Source organism: Mytilus galloprovincialis, chromosome 7 (genome assembly GCF_965363235.1).
Source record: "Mytilus galloprovincialis chromosome 7, xbMytGall1.hap1.1, whole genome shotgun sequence".
In the NCBI taxonomy this organism is placed as follows: Eukaryota; Metazoa; Mollusca; class Bivalvia; order Mytilida; family Mytilidae; genus Mytilus; species Mytilus galloprovincialis.
The window spans coordinates 30,569,509-30,591,740 of NC_134844.1; the positions used below are offsets into that span (position 1 = coordinate 30,569,509).

Consider the following 22,232-nt stretch of genomic DNA (forward strand, 5'->3'; position numbering starts at 1 on the left):
TCGGTACTACCATAAAATAAAAGTTTTATTTTTATTAATTTGAAATTTGGAAAACCTGTAATTGTATAAAAGCTTGTAAAGACCAAAAACGCCTCTTATCATACCTTGTCCTTTCTATTACTACCACTTTGTCCTTTTTCAAAAAAAAAGTTCATTGGAAGATTCCAAACCCTTCTTGATAAATATTCCATATCCACTTCACAAATAATGTATAATTTAGATAAAAGTATAAAAGTTAGGTAATGATGTTGTTTATCATCTTAATTACGTGTTATAGTGTTCTTTTTCTTTCAACTTTTTGTATTCTTGTTTTTCAGTTTTGCTTATGTGCTTTGTCTTTATGCAATTTTTTTTTGTTTTTTTTTTGTTAACATATTTGTTTTTATAGTGATTCAGATTATAACACAATCTGCTGTACCCCTATTTTTGTCATTTTTACCTTTTATGTCTGTTTGTTTTGTTCATATATTGTTGTTAATATATGGAATTTCATACAGGTAAGAGGGTAAGCTAGCTTTAAAACCAAGTTAAATCTACCATTTTCTATAGAAGGGAACGCCTGTCCTAAGTCAGGAATGTGACAGTTGTAATCATTCGTTTGATGTGATTGAGGTTTTTATTTTCTGATTTGAAAAAGGACTTTTCGTTTAACATTTCCCTTGGAGTTGGTAGCTTGCTTTTTACTACAACTTTGTCGTTACTACTTGAATTGAAAAGGCAATATCAATTAGTATCATCCACCTGAAAGCCTGAAACACAATGTTCGGTTATGACCATGATGTCTTGGTACTTGATAAAATAGGAGCGAATTATACCAGAGGGACAGTCAACTCATAGATAGAAAAGAAACTGGCAACGCCATGGCAAAAAAAATACAAACAACAGCACACAAGACACAACATAGAAAACTAAAGACTTAGCAATACGAACCCAATCAATAATTATTTTTGTGTGTCTTGAAATCGGCTTTATATACTTTTTTTAATAGGATAGTTTAGGTACCACTGCTGATGGATCTTTGGATACAATCTGTCTAGTAGTCAGTGGTCATGTAGAGTATTAAATTACACATGAAATTAATTAGTTGAATCTAAAACATAGAAATCCAGTTAAAGATGCAACTCCCTATGCCTATTATACTGTTGAATACTTTCTATAGCTCTATGGATTAGCTTTTATATATATCCCCTTCATTAATTTTTGGTCTCGAGTGAACTTAATTAAATTTATTCATAAGACACGTGTCGTGCAAATTGATATAAGTTATTTACGTTTCACTGTGAAAAGTCGATCAGATATGTCCATAACCCGCCGGAGTACCCAAGAATTTCACTGAAAATTGACCTAAGTCTTTTAGTCTAAGTGATGTATATCTGTTTTCAACTTACAAGTATGTTGCTTTTAATACATTACTATAGTCTTATTTTCAATTAGTGTAAACCACATACGAAATTCAAGTGAAATACTGTGGAAGGTAAATATGAAAGAAAATATTGTAATAAACAAAACGATCTTTATTCAAATAAGAACAAGTAACAATATTAAAAAAAAAACATTCGCACAAGACAGAGTGTTAAAGATTGCGTATAACAATTTGAAAATCACTGAAAAATCAACGCGTTGATATTCCAATATATTATTTCTATTAGTATAAAATCCGTTCAAAATTTTATACCTTAAAAAAACGAACCAACCTTCACCGTTACCAGAAACAGTGGTATAACATAACAACATAAAAAAACACACAATAAAATATAAATTGAAATGGCTTAACTCGATCAAATAGACAATACACAAAAACAATAAATTGATCTATGAAACAATATTAATAAAAAAGATGTTTCAATGTCAAAAGACAACCTTAACTTTTAAGAAAAATGGCGTCAAATAAAGTAACGTACACAGGTAAACTAAATAAAATAAATTTTGTTTACAAAATAAAATCGTTGTTCATAGTATGAATGAATGAATACTTTATTCGCTTAAAACAATTGTTACAGAGAACATATACATATTAACAATATACAAACTTATATAGCATGTGTGAATTACATATATATGTATAAAGTAAGACTAAGAAGTTCTAACCTGGAGGAACGACCCTCTCTTGGACGTTCTTAATAAATTTACATAGTTTTTCTAATAAAATTACATTGTTGGAAGCAAATAGCTATTCAAACTTATAGATGTTAACATTTTCGTGACAAAAAGGGGGAAGCGGATTTTTTCTTTCATTGATAAAGTAGCTACATGTCCTAATATAGTGGTGTTCATCACCAATATCCATCGACTCACATAGAGAGCACACTCTTTCGCTTCTTGGCAAATTGCGCATCTCCCGGTCTCGACTGGTAATCGGTGACTTCCACATCTAAATTTACAAAGGATGTACATACAACAGGGTGATAACTCTGACATATATTTTTCAAAACAAAAATTAGTTTAAATAATCTATAGCACAATGCCTTAGGAGACTTGAACATTTCTGAATACCAAAATTGTATAAATTGATCCTTAAGTTTCTGTTCAACACACTTTGAAATCCATATTGACGAAAAAAACAGTTTGGTTTTGCCAAACATTGGACATACCACAATCACCTTAAATATTCTTTATAAACTTTAACCACTTAGATTCATAACCATAATCTGTGAAGTAAACATGTAACGATTTATATAATAAGGATGAAAATCTAGTTTCATTTCCTCTAACCAGTCTACACCAGAAATTTATCATACGTATCTTTATTTGTAGCAATATAGGAAATATTCCTAGCTCACCATATACAATATAGTTGGATGTAGATTGATTCAAGTGCAATATAATTTTACAAAATCGCAACTGTATACTTTAAAGAACATATAAATTTTCAAAACCACAAATTTCTGATCCATATAATATTACAGGTTCTACTATTTTTTTAAACAAATCGATTTGACATTCAATACATAAGTTATTTCTTCTACATTTCTTCCATCATCCAAAATTGCTTTACAAAAGTTAAAATGTTTTCGTCATACTAAATACTTCAAAGATGGTATATTTTAAAAAAAGCAACACGATGTAACACAAAATAAGTAATCATGGAATAACAGAAATACATTCCAAATTGTGTCAACAGGACAAGTTAACACGAAAGTACGATTTTATAGTACTCTCGGTTACTGAAAGCTAGTTAAAAGCAAAATTCAATGAATGATAAAAAAAGAATCACTCAGCAAAGACTAATATAAATTAAAACACATCCCAGGCAGGGCAGTCAAAGAAGACATGACTTGTGAAATGCCAAAATAAAAGTAACGACATGCAGTATAATAGTTAAGATTAAACCTAATAATACATATTATGCGGTTATGTAAAAACAAAGCAATTTCTAAATAGAACGTAAACGTTAATGTGTATATATACATCCCAAAACAAACATTTAAACAGAATACAAATTTAGTTATGTTTAAATTTGTTTATGACAAATGCGATGTTAGTGCCTATGAAAACAAGATTCCAAGACATTATTACAACATTAATAAGATAACCTTTACTTATATAAGTTTGTATAAAGATTCGATAAGTTTACACGGATCACAAAGTGATTTCTACGCTTTTAGTACAATATTATCGTAAAATTTATGATGTGAAATACAGTTTTTGATAAGTTTTCTACAGGTTCAGCCAAATTTACTAATCAAATCTTTGTTTCTATAAAAGAATTAAATATTCTACGTAATTCATGGTAACGAAATCCTTGAATTGATAATTTACCAGTGATACATTGATTACGTTCGTTAAAATATATAACACACTACACACACGGTCATAACGAACGAGTTGGATATTTATACACCGTATGATGTAGACATAGGAACATGGCCGTTTAAAAACTTATAGTTAACGATAGGGAATGCCGTAACTTTTTGTATGGAGTATCCCTTTAGAAATTGAAATGTGTAAATCTAGAAAAGGAAACCTACTGATGTTTATGTTAGATTCCTTTGGGTAAAATGTTGGTACTATATTACGGGAATGCTAGATTATTTAACAGACACATGTCATCAAATGTTGGTACTATATTACGGGAATGCTAGATTATTTAACAGACACATGTCATCAAATGTTGGTACTATATTCCGGGAATGCTAGATTATTTAACAGACACATGTCATCAAATGTTGGTACTATATTACGGGAATGCTAGATTATTCAACAGACACATGTCATCAAATGTTGGTACTATATTACGGGAATGGTAGATTATTTAACAGACACATGTCATCAAATGTTGGTACTATATTACGGGAATGCTAGATTATTTAACAGACACATGTCATCAAATGTTGGTACTATATTACGGGAATGTTAGATTATTTAACAGACACATGTCATCAAATGTTGGTACTATATTACGGGAATGCTAGATTATTTAACAGACACATGTCATCAAATGTTGGTACTCTATTACGGGAATGTTAGATTATTTAACAGACACATGTCATAAAATGTTGGTACTATATTACGGGAATGCTAGATTATTTAACAGACACATGTCATCAAATGTTGGTACTATATTACGGGAATGCTAGATTATTTAACAGATACATGTCATCAAATGTTGGTACTATATTACGGGAATGCTAGATTATTTAACAGACACATGTCATCAAATGTTGGTACTATATTCCGGGAATGCTAGATTATTTAACAGACACATATCATCAAATGTTGGTACTATATTACGGGAATGCTAGATTAGTCAACAGAAACATGTCATCAAATGTTGGTACTATATTACGGGAATGCTAGATTATTTAACAGACACATGTCATCAAATGTTGGTACTATATTCCGGAAATGCTAGATTCTTTAACAGACACATGTCATCAAATGTTGGCACTATATTCCAGGAATGCTAGATTATTTAACAGAAACATGTCATCAAATGTTAGTACTATATTCTGGGAATGCTAGATTATTTAACAGAAACATGTCATCAAATGTTATAACTATATTCCGGGAATGCTAGATTATTTAACAGACACATGTCATCAAATGTTGGTACTATATTACGGGAATGCTAGATTATTCAACAGAAACATGTCATCAAATGTTGGTACTATATTACGGGAATGCTAGATTATTTAACAGACACATGTCATCAAATGTTGGTACTATATTCCGGAAATGCTAGATTCTTTAACAGACACATGTCATCAAATGTTGGCACTATATTCCAGGAATGCTAGATTATTTAACAGAAACATGTCATCAAATGTTAGTACTATATTCTGGGAATGCTAGATTATTTAACAGAAACATGTCATCAAATGTTGGTACTATATTCCGGGAATGCTAGATTATTTAACAGAAACATGTCATCAAGATAACGGTAGGTATTGCTGATGTGTCATCTTAATGTAACAATGACGCATATTTACTTATTTTGCCATCAACTGTGATTCATATCAATATAGGAAAAAATCTTCAATTAAAGGGGCGCAATAAGTGCCCATGCGAATACCTACTACCTGTCGATACACTTTATCGCCAAAAAGTACACATATGTAGTCCAGGAGAATATTTATTGCATCAATCATATCTTCATATTTCCAGTTAGTAATGTTCAAGATATCATTGGTTTAATCATACGTTTAAGTCTGTAATACTAATTGATGATAACTTTGTCGTTGTATTCTTTTCCGATAGCAACCAGTAAGTGCTCATTACTCCTTTCCCCTACAATATATCCTGTACATCTAAACAACTCCACATAACAACAATTAATTTTGATAATAGGATGTAAAGAGAAATTTCAAAACAGACTGCTTCATTCAATTATTGATGATACGACAAAAAGAAAGTAAATTGAATAATCATATGTAATTTTTGTTTCATAACAGTTTTGTTTTCCGATTTTAATTATATTCAAAGACGTAATTTAGCTAGTTTACAGTGAATTCTGTAAGAAGACCATTAGTTTCCAAATTTGTTATTAACTAAACATTCTATTGGTATATTTTGTAGTGTTTACTTAAACTATTTTATTTCAAAAGTTTATAAATTATAAATTGAAGGTTACCTTTATGTTAAGCTGTCCTCTTTCTTCCACATCAAAGCTACTGTCTAGAATTTCTTTAGTGTTGCTACTAATATGTATTTTACATGCTGAAAAAAAATTAAAAACAGTCCATGAAGAAGTTTCGTTAAAAGACAAAATCATGCCTTTTCTTGGCACAATAACGACAAAGCGAAACATATTTTGTGATCTGACAACCATTTTAGCGTGGGCTTACATGTTTCAAAAAAATTTATGACTACTCTTTAATGCTTTGATTCGGAATCAACCATAAACTAGAGGCTCTAAAAAGCCTGTGTTGCTCACCTTGGTGTATGTGCATATCATAAACGAATAAAAATTACAAAATTTATGAAAATTGTTCAAAATTGACTATAAAAGACAACAACTCCTTAAGGGTTTAATTGACCATTTTGATCATGCTGACTTATTTGTAGGTCCTACATGGCTGTACATTATTGCTGTTTACAGTTTATATCTATCTATAATAATATTCAAGATAATAACCAAAAGCTGCAAAATTTTCTGAAAATTACCAATTCTGGGGTCGCAACCCAACAACGGTTTTCCGATTCATCTGAAAATTTCAGAGCAGATTGATCTTGACCTGATAAACAATTTTACCCCATGTCAGATTTGCTCTATATGCTTTGGTTTCAGAGATATAAGCCAAAATCTACATTTTACCCCTATGTTCTATTTTTTGCCATGGCGGCCATCTTGGTTGGGTGGCCGGGTCACCGGACACATTTTTAATATCCAAATAATGATTGTGGCAAAGTTTGGTTTAATTCAACCCAGTAGTTTCAGAGTAGCAGATTTTTGTAAAAGTTAACCACGACGGACGACAACGACGACGGACACCGGACGCCGGACGCATAGTGATGAGAAAACCTCACTTGGCCCTTCGGGTCAGGTGAGCTAAAAAGGGACGAAAAATATCAGATAAACTCATCATAGATACCAGGACTAAATTTTAAATTTACCTCAGACGCGCGTTTCGTCTACACAAGACTCATCAGTGACGCTCGAATCCAAAAAAGTTAAAAAGGCCAAATAAAGTACAAAGTTGAAGAGCATTAAGGACCAAAATTCATAAAAGTTGGGCCAAATACAGCTAAGGTAATCTATGTTTGAGGTAGAAAAGCCTTAGTTTTCAAAAATTCAAAATTTTGTAAACAGTTAATTTATCAATAAAACCATATCAATGATAATTCATGTCAGCACAAAAAGAGGGAGAATCAAAGTCATAGATAGAAAATAAACTGACAACACCATTTCTAAAATAAAAAGACAAACAGACACATAGTAGTACAGGAGATCCCATATAGAAAACTAAAGACTAAGCAACACGAACTCCACCAAAAACTTGGGGTGATCTCAGGTGCTTCTGTTCCACATGTGGCACCTGCTTATGCTATAACAAACCCGGTAAATAGTCTAATTTGGTAGGTCACATTCGTGAAAAGGGAAAGGGTATTGTAGTTACGACATAAGGAACATATCCGATATCATCTGTGGAACGGTTATGCCATAATGGCGAACCAACTCGTCATGGCGTCCGTAAAATTTACCATTTGGAACTCTTGGTTTATTAGCTTTCTTGTGAGTAGCAATCCTCTAGCAAGGTAATCATGATTACAAGCACGGGAATATCGTATCAATTGGGTGATGTATACTCCGTATGCAGGCGCTACTGGAATGTAGCTACAAAGAAATGGAAAGTTCACTATTCGGAAGCTGAAATCATCTCTTTTGTCGTAAAGTTTAGTTTTCAACCAACCCTCATTGTCAATTTCTAGATGTAAGTCAAGATATGAGGCCGACTTAGCTGTATCTCTAGTATCCTTTATCTCCAGTTCGATGGGATAGATTCGTTCAATCAAGTCACCAAATTTTGTATTATTTAACGAGAGAACATCATCTTTATAGCGGAACGTAAAGTTAAAGGATATTCTAACTTCTTATCTTTCTTCCTAAAAAGTTCCTGTATGAAGTCAATCTCATAATAATAAAGAAACAAGTCGGCAAGAAGAGGGGCACAATTGGTTCCCATTGGAATTCCGAAAGTCTGTTGAAAAACACGTCCTCTAAACGTAACAAATGTGTTGTGAATCAAAAAATCAAGCATCTTGATAATAAAAGTTTCAGAGAATTTTTGTTTTGAATCAGAGTGATTCTTTATACAGCTTCAAACTATACTTTTCTGAGCTTTGATAAGTACTAGAATAAAGAAAAATAATAAGCACAACACAAAAACGTTATCTTATTTCCGACATGGTGTCACTGTGTTCGGAATTTAAACGATTCCATATTTGTGTGCTTCATGTGGAACTATTTATACCTGGACATATGATATTTTATCAAAAATCGGAAAGGTTTTTGTATTCAAAAGTAAGATCACAAAATTACTGAACTTAGAGGAAAATCAATTCGGAAAGTCCATAATCACATGGCAAAATCAAATAACAAAACGCATCAAAAACGAATGGACAAGAACTGTCATATTCCTGACTTGGTACAGGCATTTTGAAATGTAGAAAATGGTGGATTAAACCTGGTTTTATAGCGCTAACCCTCTCACTTTGATGACAGTCTCGTCAAATTCCGTTATATTTACATTGATGCGTAAACTAAACAGACACAATAAATAAAATAGTCAAAATATGGGTACATCAGTCATCATCGTATAACAATTTTAAAAGGGACAATTTAACAGAACACATAAACATCTATCTACAAACACATTCATTTTTTTGTGTATCTGACGTCAGAAATTTTTTTTATACGTCACATAAATTTGTCGTTCAAAGTGCATGCAAACAATTTTAAATTTTACATAGGCAATGTTAGCATGTAGGGTTAATAAACCAAAAGTATGTAAGAATAAATTTCAGAAATAGACTGAGATTGAAAATAGTCCAAAAGTTGTATATAGAATTTATAAGAATCCACAAATAATTTATTCCACTATCAGTCATCATCGTATAACAATTTTAAAAGGAACAATTTAACAGAAAACAAAAACATCTATCTACAAACACATTCATTGAATTGAGTGTCTGACGTCAGAAAATTTTATACGTCACATAAATTTGTCCTTCATTGTGCATACAATCAATTTTAAAATTTACATAGGCAATGTTAGGGTTAAAAAATCAAAAGTATGTAAGAATAAATAGACCGAGATTGAAAATAGTCCAAAAGTTATATACAGAATTTATAAGAATCCACAAATAGTAAATTCCACTACGCGATTGAATGATTTTGACGTTTATGGTTCAACATATTTTGTAATTCATAATAGAAATATATTATAATGATATAAACTAGAACAATATCATACTGATGGGATCTTTTAAAGTACAGAGTCACGTTATAAGAACCAAAGAAATATAAAAAGTCGCATATACAAAGCACGACACCAAAAATTGAAAGACAATACAAACACATTGACGAGATGTACAAGTCAAAACACGTACCTTCACCATTTGATTCCATTCTGGAAGCAACATTTACAGTGTCGCCAAACAAACAGTATCGAGGCATCTTCAATCCAACAACTCCAGCAACACATGGACCTATAGTATATAACTTTATACTTTATAACATAAGTTTTAATTTTTAATACGGAAAGAAATCAGTGGTATTTCCGTATACAGATGGAGATGAGAATTAAAAAAATTAGAAAGTTGTTGCTATTAAATTAACAATTTCTATATATATATATATATATATATATATATATATATATATATATATATATATATATATATATATATATATATATATATATATATATAGGCTATGGTATTAGCATAGTGTGCCCTGTTACCGATTGCTACCGATTGTGCTATTTTGACTTATTGGGACTTGATTGGCGGTTGTTGGAGAGAAGAATACACTTACCCTGTCGATGCATCGTCCCATACTGTTCCTTTTGGAGTTCCTTAATTTTTGGTGTTTTCGCCATATCAATTTGTATCTTTTCAACTGATTTGTGAGTTTTTAACATAGGTAAACAACTGTTGTTTTTTTATCAATTAGTGCAAATCTAATTCTATTCAAATTTTACCTGTGTGGATTTCAATTCTCCTATTTAGTTTGTAACTGTTTGAATTCAAATTCTCTTAATAATATTTTACCTGTGTGAATTCCAATTCTCAACCTGAGTTTTTGGCCAGGACGATGTCGTATTTCGAAATTTTGGATTTGCTGGCGTAATTCTAAGGACAATCTGCATATTGCCGCTGCATGATCACTTCCATTTCTTATAGGGAGTCCTGAAACTACCATATATGCATCCCCTATTGTTTCAACCTTAAATATAAATAGCATGAATATCATTTTGTTAGAGTCAAGTGATAAATTCTGATTTATTGAATGTATGAAAAACCAGTAGTTGGCATTATACAGGTTATGTTCTTCTCATATATTTTATTACGGTATGATACTAAACCCTAAACAGGAGGAATTGTGCATTTTTTTTATAATGAAGACATAATATTTCAATCAGTTTAATTGCGGTCTGGTGCTTGCATTTTAGTAATGCTAGTAGTTATTTTGTTAATTTGTGCATCATGGTCATTTTGTTAAGTTTCTTCTGTTACCTATTCTGAGATCTGCGTATTTATGTGTGTTTGTTTATATACGAGGTATAGACGGAGGGTTGAGATCTTCAAAACATGTTTAGACTCGCCGCATGTTTGCCCTTGTCCTAAGGCAGGAGCCTTTGACCTTTGTAAGATTTGTAAGGTTTTTTTTTTTTAATTTCGGTTCTTTGTATGTTTCAGAGTCTAGTGTGGCGTCCATTTTTGCTGGACAAGTGCACTTTTTGTATTTTACTGCAAGTGTCAACTGGATTTACAACAATCGAATGTAAAAGTTAATAGGATATTTAACAAATGCAAAGTACTTTTTTTATAAATCTTTTAAAACACTTGTGTTTATTCTGATTTTGTATATGTTTCTTACCTTATATACGTCCATTGTTTCTATAATGCTGTCAAAATTTGAGTATAAGTCATTGAGTAGAGATATAACCTACAAGAGAATTAAAGAAGTATAATGCAAGAAAGAAATTGCTATATACAATCTTTCAGAGCTTACGACATTTGATAGCATATAACAAGTATATGGAAGCATATAGTAGTAGTTATTGTGTGTTTTAAATGATATAATACCTGAAAATATATAAATAACAGATTATGTTCAACATATGGTCTTCGGATATCAAACTAGTTTTTTTTATATCTTATGAAAATTTATTCTTTTTCGACTCCCTTATTTGATTGCTACGCTAAATGGTTTTAAAAATAAAAGAAAGCATTTTTATCGACAGTTAATGTCAATCACGAGCAAGATAAATAAAAAGATCGGTTGTAGAATAAAAAACGAGGCAGAATATTATAAGGGACAATCAATATTCAAAAAATGATGAAACAAAGAAATACAACAATGACCAATAATGTTGCAACGACAATTCCTACTTATCCGTTGTTAAAGCTGTTATGCAACTCAAATCAACCGTAAATCTTAATTTTAAAGATAGTTTTAATTCGTCGTTCCATTTTGATTGCGTTACATCCACTGTCGTTTCGTTTATATATCAAAATCATATCGTTACAGATTTGTTGACAATTGGAATATTGCTCAATTGGATGTGAAAAAATCTATTTATAATTGTTTTTCTATGATAATTCACTTTCATAAATATACAGGTGTACATTTTCTCGTAAACAACTATTGGAGTGTTTCATTTCAAAAGTGGGAAACAAATTAATTGTTTGTTTGTAAAATGATAAATATCCTAGACAAAATCATGTATGTATTATTTTTTCGTATTTCATCCTAGACATAAACTGTAAATTGAGAACCAAGGTTGTGATTAGTTTGAATGTTCGATTGGAACAGTAAACCTACTATAATAATTAATGTTTTATTTGATAAAACATTCTTTTAAGTCAAAAGAAAAGGTCGGTCCAATAATCATTGATTAGACTAATGACGCGTTATACATAATTTACATATTATAATACAAATAAGGATATGTGGTATGATTGCCAATGCGACAACTATGCACCTAAGTTCAGAAGAAACGGATCAAAAGGACAATCAAAAGCACGTAATTTATCTAAAACATACAAAAATAGTTATTTCCACTGTTTTCATAAATTTTATTACAAAAAATTAACGATAAGTTTCTTTGTAGTAATTATTGAACTCGTTAAAAGCACCGAAATATTAGTAGCAGAACACTTACTTGAGGCCGAGACGAAACGATATTTTATGGAATTTTTGTGTAGTATAGGTATTAACCAATACATAGTAGGACCTTCAAATATTTCAAGGATGCCTTAAGCTGAGCTGTGGGATATGATTATTCACTATATGACTCTTGGTTGAGCGTACGGCCTTGAATGTAGTTGAATTCCCGAATTTCACTTATAATAAATAAACTTATCATAGATACCAAGACTAAATTTAGTATGTACGCAAGACGCGCGTTTCGTCTACAAAAGACTCATCACTGACGATCGAATCCAAAAAAGTTTAAAAGGCCAAATAAATTACGAAGTTGAAGAGCATTGAGGACCAAAATTCCTAAAAGTTTTGCCAAATACAGCTAAGGTAATCTATGCCTGAGGTAGAAAAGCCTTAGTATTTCAAAAAATTCAAAAATTTGTAAACAGTAAATTTATAAATATAACCATATCAATGACAATTCAAGCGATGTTTGCACTTCTGGGTAACACGACGAGTATTTCTGAACGCGCGACGTGGAACAAGCTAAGCTGACTTATTGGGGCATCTTGTTTTGATAATTGTTGTCAATACATCTTGATGTTGCTCATTATTTGTCTTCTTCGTGTCAACTGGATTTTAAACATATGGTTCTGTCTGTTTTCTTCGACTTAAAGGTTTTTGTTGGCCCCATTGTTTTCTTCTTTCCATTATTTAATACCTTATTTTTTTCGTATCTTCTTTTTACTTTTCAAACACGTTGTTTATCTATTTGTTAATTACCTCCATCGGCGAACTACTGCCTGATAATTCTGTAAAACCCACTATATCACTAAAATATATCGTTACACTGTCAAACCATTCTGGTGTAACAAATTTTCCTAGCCTTAGCTCATTAGCAACCGATCTGAAATATGAAGATTCAGTCGAAGTGTATTCTAAGATCTGTGAAAATTAATTGTCTTCGAATAATGTAGCAAAAAACGACAGGAATAACAAAATCAATATTTATACCAATAAAAACAATATTAAAAGATTTTTAATTACAGTGTTGAATTGGTAACATTTGAGAATAAGTTTTAACGAAATCATAAGTTTACCTGGATCGTATACTAATTTTACGGCTCCGACAAGAACATAACCGTTAGATATACTATGTGCTATTTCGTTTAAATGAGTTTTCGACAGGTACTTTCAAACTAGCAAACCAAATATATGTATCCATATAAGACTTAAGTAAAGGTTTAATGTAATTTGCGGTAAGGAAATCCCTGACTAAATAATTTACTTGAAATACATAGATTAAGCTCTTTGAAATCAAAAACGTCAGTACGAAGCGTACAGTGCTAATGGAACATCAATGTTCAAAAACGAACAATTAGCATAGGATAGGGAAAACAAACAAGCACACAGATATATTTTATGAGTGAACTCACTGTGGTAATATTTGGTATAATAACTCATCTGAACGTTTTTTCTCTGCAGCGAGCTGACCTGTTCTTTCCTCTACTATTTCCTCTAAGTTCAACGTATATCTTTCCATTCTCCGTAATAAAGAATCGACCAGATCATCTTCTTTACCACTGAAATTTTTAAAATATTATTTCGATTACGTTTATTGTTTTACAAAAAGGAACAATTTGTATGTTAATAACAGTCATATGAAACTTCAAAGTAAAAAAAAAAGTTAATTACGTTTTAGATACTTTAATGACTAAGTTTAACTATAAAACAAGTTTCTTGAAAAGAAAATCCTTTATATCATCAAGATCTTCATAACGGTACTGCTATTGAATAACAGTATCCCCGTATACTAAGATCGTTCGACGATATTTTCCCGTATACAGTGCCCTTAACTACCAAAACTCTTGTGAGAACTTCGGTCACAGCACAGCGCAGGTACAAGGGGAAAACCTTGATGAAAGAATGTACAAAAACGTGCACTGGAAGTTAAGGTAGCACAATACAAAGATTTTTCATTCCCAATCAGACATCTTTAAACTCATGTAATTCCACTCATCTTTCTTTAAATTTTATAAATGAGGTACCAAAAGAAAGAAGAAGGATAAATCTTTCAAATTGTGATAATTTCTTAAGGACATAATTATAACATAATTAATTGATATGTAATTAGTTGCCATATTGTGATGTCCATACTTGAATGAATTTAGCTTCTTTGTTATTCATATGATAGCATCCCAAAAGATTTTATAGATTCTTGCACAACACAGTTTGACCTCCAAATCTGTGTCTCAGATTTTTCCTATTTTATTTCATTCTCTCATACATCTGCAATGAAGTTTGCAACATCAATTCATAAGAGACCACTAAATCCAATTGGGTATAAAATTTGTTCTATTGATGTTTTTGGAAATCTGAGACACAGTTTTGGAGGTCGAACTATGTTGCACAAGAATCTATAAAATATTTTGGGATGCTATGAAGAACGAAGATGCTAAATTCATTCAAGTGTGGACATCACAATATAGCAACTAATTACATAATTTTTAATTATGTAATAATTATGTCATGATGAAATTATCACAATTTGAAAGATTAATCTTTCTTCTTTCTTTTGGTACCTCATACATAAAATATAAAGAAGGATGAAATGAATCACATCAGTTTAAACGTGTCTGATTGGGAGTGAAACAATCTTTGTATTGTGCTACCTTAAATATAATAGATAAAACAATGTGACAATGATTGAATTTAGTACGTCTGGACTGAGCATGAACTCAAGCGTATATGACACGGATCGATAACGGCCTAAAATTTTGACATTTTTCTAAAAATTGGCGTTTTCCGTAGAGAAAAAGATTGTTTCAAAGACGAATTTAGGAAGTACAAAACACTACATATATTTCAGACTTTGTATGGTTTAGAGATGTTGTGGCTCAATGAAATCGGTCTCTTCCCTTTGAATTCAGTGTTTAGTGTGATGTTCATTAATTTGAGCAGAAGTAGTATACATTTTTGTTTAAGGGACAGTTGTAGCCCGCCTCTGTGTGCGGGATTTTCTGGCTACGTTGACAATCCATTGATGGCCTTGGGTTGTTACGTGCTCTTTGGTTGGGTTGTTGTCTCTTTGACACTCTCTATGTTTAAATTCTCAATTGTATGCATTGGTTCAATAATTTCGATAACATCAAAATTATAAGAAATTCTTTCTTATGACTTTAAGTATATATTTCAACTAAAATCGATATAGAATATCACAAACGGAAGCAAACTTTAAATTTAAAAACAAAGACAATTTTAACCACACATATTAAATAAGTATACGCTATAAAACAAGAGGCTCTAAAAAGCGTGTGTTGCTCGTCTAGGTCTATGTGCATATCAAACAAAGGATACAGATGGATTCATGACAAATTTTTGTTTTGGTGGTGGTGACGTGTTTGTAGATCTAACTTTACTGAAAATTCTTGCTGCTTACTATTATGTCTATCTATAATGAAGTTGGCCTAGTAGTTTCAGAGGAAAATATTATGCGAATTTTACAAAATTTATCAAAATTGTTAAAAATTTGCAATAACTCCTTCATTTTGGTCATGTTGACCTATTTTTAGATCGTACTTTGCTGAACATTATTGTTGTTTACAGTTGATCTCTATTTATAATATTATTGAAGATAATAACCAAACTTTTCTTAAAATTACCAATTCAGGGATAGTAACTCAACAACGGGTTGCCCGATTCGTCTGAAATGTCAGGGCAGATAGATCTTGACCTAATGAACTATTTTACTTTTGTCAGATTCTCTCTAAAGGCTTTGGTTTCAGGGATATGAGCCATCACTGTATTTTACAAAATTTTACCCTTATGTTCTATTTTTAGCCATGTCGGTCATCTTGGTTCGAATCATATTTTTAACTAGATACCCTAATGATGATTGTGGCCAAGTTCGGTTCAATTTGTTTCAGAGGAGAAGATTTTTGTAAAAGATCACAAAAATTTATGAAAAATTGTTAAAAATTGACTATAAAGGGCAATTACTCCTGAAAGGATCAACTGACAATTTTGGTCTTTTGATTATTTGTAGATCTTACTTTTTTAAACATTATTGATGTTTAAAGTTTGTCTCTATATATAATAATTTTCAAGATAATAGCCAAAAACGGCAAGATTACATAAACATTACTAATTCCGAGACAGCAACCTATCAACGGGTTGTCTGATTCATCTGAATTTAGGGCAGATAAACCTCAACCTGATTAACATTTTAACCTTGACAGATTTGCTCTAAATGCTTAGGTATAGAGATTTAATCCAAAAACTGTACTTTACTTCTATGTTCTTTTTTAGCCGTGGCGGTCATCTTGGTTGGTCGGACACATTTTTAAACTAGATACCCTAAGGATGGTTGTGGCTAAGTTTTGTTAACTTTCGCCCAGTAGTTTCAGAGATGAAGATTGTTGTAAAAGTTAACGACGGACGACGGACGCCAAGCGATGAGAAAAACTCACTTGGCCCTATGGGTCAGGTCAGCTAAAAAAGCATAAAACATGCAAGATCATGATTCCAAACAACTCTACGAATGATGCAAGTTCAATTTGAGATTTGATGTTTGCAATATAGATTGTCTTGTCATAATCTATCAAATGACAGTACGCAACAATGATTAATTAATGATGAGGCGTTAGAAGTAAAACATGATATGGTTTTCAAATTAGTAACTAAAAAAGGTTCAAGGAAAATTCAAAAGATCTTAATCCCAAGTATGCTCCGGGAGGTCTTTTAAGCCAGACCGAACAAACAGCTGCTATTTTGGCATCATTGGCTTTTTATAATAGAGTATTGAAGAAAATTTCAATAAATATAAATAAGATGTTAGGTAGAATATACAAAACAAGGAGCAAAGAGAAAGGACAAACATTATTTCAATGAACAAAAAAAACTAGGATTGCATCCAATTAAACCAGGCGAGGTATTTAATTATGAAAAGTGGATACTAATATGCTCCCTTAGGCGTATAGTCCATGTCATGCAGAAGTCTGTAGTACAAATCATTGAGATGAAGATGTGAAATAGGATGTGCATTATACGATTGTGTTCATCATTTGAGTCAAATTCGGTGAAAGTTGCACAAAATTCTGTCCATCAGTATAGGAGCAGAAGTGATTACAAACATGACGTAAGGACTTACAGACGGAAGTACTGACAGACTCACTATTTATCAACCACTTCAGCAATAGGCAATGTGAAAAATTATTTTGGAAAAATAATGTGAAAAATCTCCTTTTTGTTTCCTTTAGATTGCAAGTAATTAGTTAACAATTCAACATAGTGCCATATCGTTTCCCCTTCAATCAATACGGATCATATCCTCCCATTACTCTATTGAAAAATTGAAATGAATTCATCAAGGAAGACAACAATATTTGGACAGAAGCGTTTACAATTGCCTATTGTTGAGGGCGATAAAAGTATGTTAAAACCATAATGTGAACTTTTGTGAATGTCTTGAGTCAGATTTCAATACAGCTTTCATTGAGCATCATTGATGCCAAGTGTTTTAAGAAACATATTTTCAATATACTTTGCATACCCCGTCTGTTTTCGTATCAGTTTTAAAATAGCAGGAAATTCCGGCCGATCATCAGGATCATCTGTCCAACACATCGCCGTCAGTGTATGTACACTGGCAGGACAATCATCAGCCGCAAAGTTAGGCCTATAAGGTGGTTTCTCTTTTGATGCAACTCTTGCAATTATCTCTAAAAACAATAATATTTTCGGTATAAGAATTAAGCAAAGTTTGTCTAATATTTATGAACGAATGATTCTTAATAGACTCACTATATACATTTAGTGTTATTAACTATACAATTCTGAAGAATTTTAGAAATATTCAGTGGTTTTAGCTAAAACCAATCCATTAAAACATGTTCATAATTTCTTTGTGTGTCCAAATATAGATGCGTGTTATCCTTAGAAAGGTAAATGTAATATTTAAGCATACCATCTGTCTCTATGACTTCAGTACAACAATCGAACGGTGGTGACCGTGTTATCACCTCTTGCATTATTATTCCGAAACTGTAAACATCCCCTTTTCTACTACCACCAATTAAAGACGGATTTCGTAAGTGTTCTGGTGCTATCCAAAGTTCTAAAATAAAAATGTTCCACCTGTCATGTAACTGTAAGCAGAGTGTGCCTTAACTGTATCTCAAAACGTTACTTCGTTCATCTTACTATAAGATAATCAATATCAATTAATCATAAAACCTACTATAAATAAACTTCCAACCAAAAATACCATGCCAATAGAAATTTTAATATTTCCTCCTTTAAAATATTGTCTTTAAATATATTTCCATTCTGAAACAGTTTACTGTTATAAAAAGAAAACTGCATCGTAGAATTGTAAGATAAGATATGCAAAAATAACTGTAATAATATGCTTTCAGTTAAAATAAAGAAAGAAATGTGTCACCGGAATCGTTTTCTCGCTAAATAACAAAATAGAAAAATTAACAACACGTGCTATAACAAAAGTTATCCCCCCTTATGTGGCAAAGTTGAAAAAAGTTTATCAAACAATCATATTCTGTTTTTTTTTTTTTGTTGTAAAATACAGCCATAATATATGATAAAACACATAATTTTCTATAACAACATGAGAAGTCTTACACATGAATTACATACTACTCTCGAAATTTGCACATAGTATTTATGATCTAGACCCATTGATATCTGCTTTTTGAAAACCCAAGCTGGAAGAAGACACCAGTACCACCTTAAACATATTACAATCAACGTGAAGGTTTTTTTAAAATACATGTATACAAAAAACTTGATTGTTATGTCTTCTTTTTTATCATTGTATCATCGTTATATTCTTAACTGAGAACCATTTTAACGAACTGTACGTACTGTGATACATCTTTCGAGACTTTTCGCTTTCCATAACAATATCATCACTAAACGATGGGAGTCCAAAGTCCGATATCTTTACTACAAATCTTCCATCAACGACACAATTGGAAGAGCGTAAAGATCCATGACATTTCAAAGCTGAACTGTGCAAATACTTCATTCCCTTAAAGAAAGTTACCTTTAATATACTCAAACTAAACTGCTCATATACTTTTATAAAAATCGAAGTGAAATAATAAATTATATTCTTTAATGCTTTTTACTTTAGAAAATCTATAGCATTATATTTTTAATAAAAGTTTCCATACAAAAATCCTTACATTTGATTTTTCATATTGATTTTTTTGTGGCGAGTTTGTTTTTATAATTTTTTTTATATAAATGGAAAAAGAGGAATAATTCAAATCTAAAAACTGATAATTTTACAATTTCTTACCTTTGCAATATCTTTCAGCAACGATAACCTAAATGTCCAATCTAATGTAATAGTATCGTTATAAAGTAAATCCTAAAAAAAAAATAACGCAAAAGATTCTTATTATTGCGTAAAGTTTGTTTTTACGTGTTGACGTAAGCGACACACTATAACTTTCTATTATAAGTTCGATAGTAAAAATATATTGCAGCAGATATAGGCTCAAACATTTTGGGTGGTTTTGAATTTCACGATCCTGTCACTTTTCTATATTTATACATTTATTGTTTGTCAAATATCAAGCGGATGGACCATTGTTTTTGCTGAGATTTGCGTAAACAGATAGTATAAAAAAGAAGATGTGATATGATTGCCAATGAGACAACTGTCCACAAGAGACCAAAATGACACAGACATTAACACTTATAAGTCACCGTACGGCCTTCAACAATGAGCAAAGCCCATACCGCATAGTCAGCTATAAAAGGCCCCGATAAGACAATGTAAAACAATTATAATTATTATTATTTGATAAAATTTACTGTTTGTAATAGCATAAATTGTTCTAAATAATAAGGATGTTCTTATCACAAGCAGAAAAACCTAGCCGTATTTGGCACAACCTTTTTCAACTTTTGATCCTAAGTGCTGTACAATTTTGTACTTTTTTTGACTTTCGAACTTTTATATCTGGACGTCACTGGTAAGTCTTGTGTGGACGAGGCACATTTTTGGCGAGGTTTGGCATGCCACAAAACCAGGTTCAACCACCCATTTTTTTCTTTAAAAATGTCCTGTACCAAGTCAGGAAAATGGCCATTTTTATATCATAAATCGTTTCTGTATGTGTAACAATTTTACGTTGTGTTTTCGTTGTGACGTTTGTTTTCTCTTATATTTTAGTGTGAATTCACGTTACTATAAGACGTGTCACGTACTTTTCTATCCCAAATTCATGTATTTGGTTTTGATGTTATATTTGTTAATCTCATCGGATTTTTCTAATGCTTAGTCCGTTTCTGTGTGTGTTACATTTTTATGTTGTGTCGTTGTTTTCCTCTTATATTTAATGCGTTTCCCTCAGTTTTGGTTTGTTACCCCGATTTTGTTTTTTGTCCATAGATTTACGAGTTTTGAACAGCGGTATACTACTGTTGCCTTTATTTATAGGTCAACGTACGGCCTTCAACAATGAGCAAAGCCCATACCGCATAGTCAGCTATAAAAGGCCCCGATAAGACAATGTAAAACAATTGAAACGAGAAAACTAATAGTGTTCTCCGTCCAGTCGTCTTTATTTTAACGTTCATTTTATCATATGTTCTATGCAATTCAGTTGCTATCTGTTTGTTTGTCTCTGTGTAACTAGCAAATCATTTTATCTGATGTTTATGAACTTTCCCAACAAGATTAATGTAAATATACTTGTTGCATTGTAAGTACGTGTAATACAAATTTTCGAAATTGTAAGTTTACAATACCAGTGGTCCGTTTATTAGATATACATTAATGGTTTATCATATATCATACTTTTAGGGCATTTTTGTTTTCTGTGTAGTCTTAAGTGGACCGTTGATAGTCGTTTTGTCTTCTTTTTTTTATCTCATGTTGTCCATTTTAATGTGACCTATAGTTTTTGGTTTTCCGATTGGTCTTTCCCTCAGTTTTAGTTTGTAACTGGGATTTGTTTTTTTTTCTCAATCGATTTATTAATTTCGAACAGCGGTATACTACTGTTGCCTTTTTGTATCACCTTCCTGCTTATTGTTTAAAACAACATCCTTTCTAAATTTAGTTTTAATTTCCGTCTAAACTTTCGAAAAATGCCTGCACCCTAAGAGAGGAGAACGATACCAAAGGAACATTCAGTTTCTTAAATCGCAAAATAAAATAAATGGACAACATTATTACAAAAATGTCAGGAATATAACAGTTGTTTTCCACTTTTTCCGTTGGTTGAGAACGTTTCGTTTAGTCGAATTTTATAAACTTCTCCTTTTTGGATTTTTTTTTTGAGTTCGTTATACTTTTTTATACATCCTAATGATGATTAATAACAATGATATATATGACAGAGCTATTACCTCTAATGTACCCTTCCGATAATATTCGTACAGGATTAAAATATGAGACGGCTCAACACATGCACCAACAAATCTTGACAGATTTTCATGATGAAAACTTCTAACCTGCGCAGCAAAGTATATAAAGTATATAAAGGCTAAAATGATTGAAACATAGATAACAATAACAATATAATTTACTTAACATTACTTGATTGATAATGAATGATACATTCAAATCTGCAGGTAAAGTAAGGAACTTTCAAATCTGCAGGTTAAGTAAGGAACTTTCAAATCTGCAGGTAAAGTAAGTAACTTTTTAATATTTTAAATTTGTATTTCCGGTAATTTAAAATGAAAAACAGTTTTCACGACTTCGTGAATTTGACATTGCGTGTCATTTAATTAACAAGATAAGAATTCAGAAATTCTACTATTTTTTTTTGTGATTCAACATAACCCGATCCAATCATTATAGCCCGACTCCCTATCGAAAGCTAGAGAGGACACTGACCGATACAGGGCGCTGAATCATTCTAGTTAGCTTTAACGAAAACGA

General features: G+C 31.5%; 1 protein-coding gene across 1 annotated transcript; it reads right to left on the bottom strand.

Annotated features, from left to right (window-relative positions):
- Window positions 1-5,032: 5,032 nt before the first annotated feature.
- On the bottom strand, window positions 5,033-21,814 carry LOC143081625 (atrial natriuretic peptide receptor 1-like). The gene is made up of 12 exons (XM_076257400.1): window positions 21,695-21,814; window positions 19,632-19,703; window positions 19,193-19,358; window positions 18,276-18,425; window positions 17,862-18,030; window positions 13,747-13,893; window positions 13,094-13,217; window positions 11,042-11,110; window positions 10,213-10,387; window positions 9,550-9,648; window positions 6,071-6,156; window positions 5,033-5,727 (listed from the first exon to the last, which is right to left on the bottom strand). Exons 3-12 carry the CDS (start codon window positions 19,353-19,355, stop codon window positions 5,635-5,637), a joined length of 1,275 nt encoding a protein of 424 aa, XP_076113515.1. The 5' UTR covers window positions 19,356-19,358; window positions 19,632-19,703; window positions 21,695-21,814; the 3' UTR covers window positions 5,033-5,634.
- Between the last annotated feature and the right edge of the window lie 418 nt (window positions 21,815-22,232).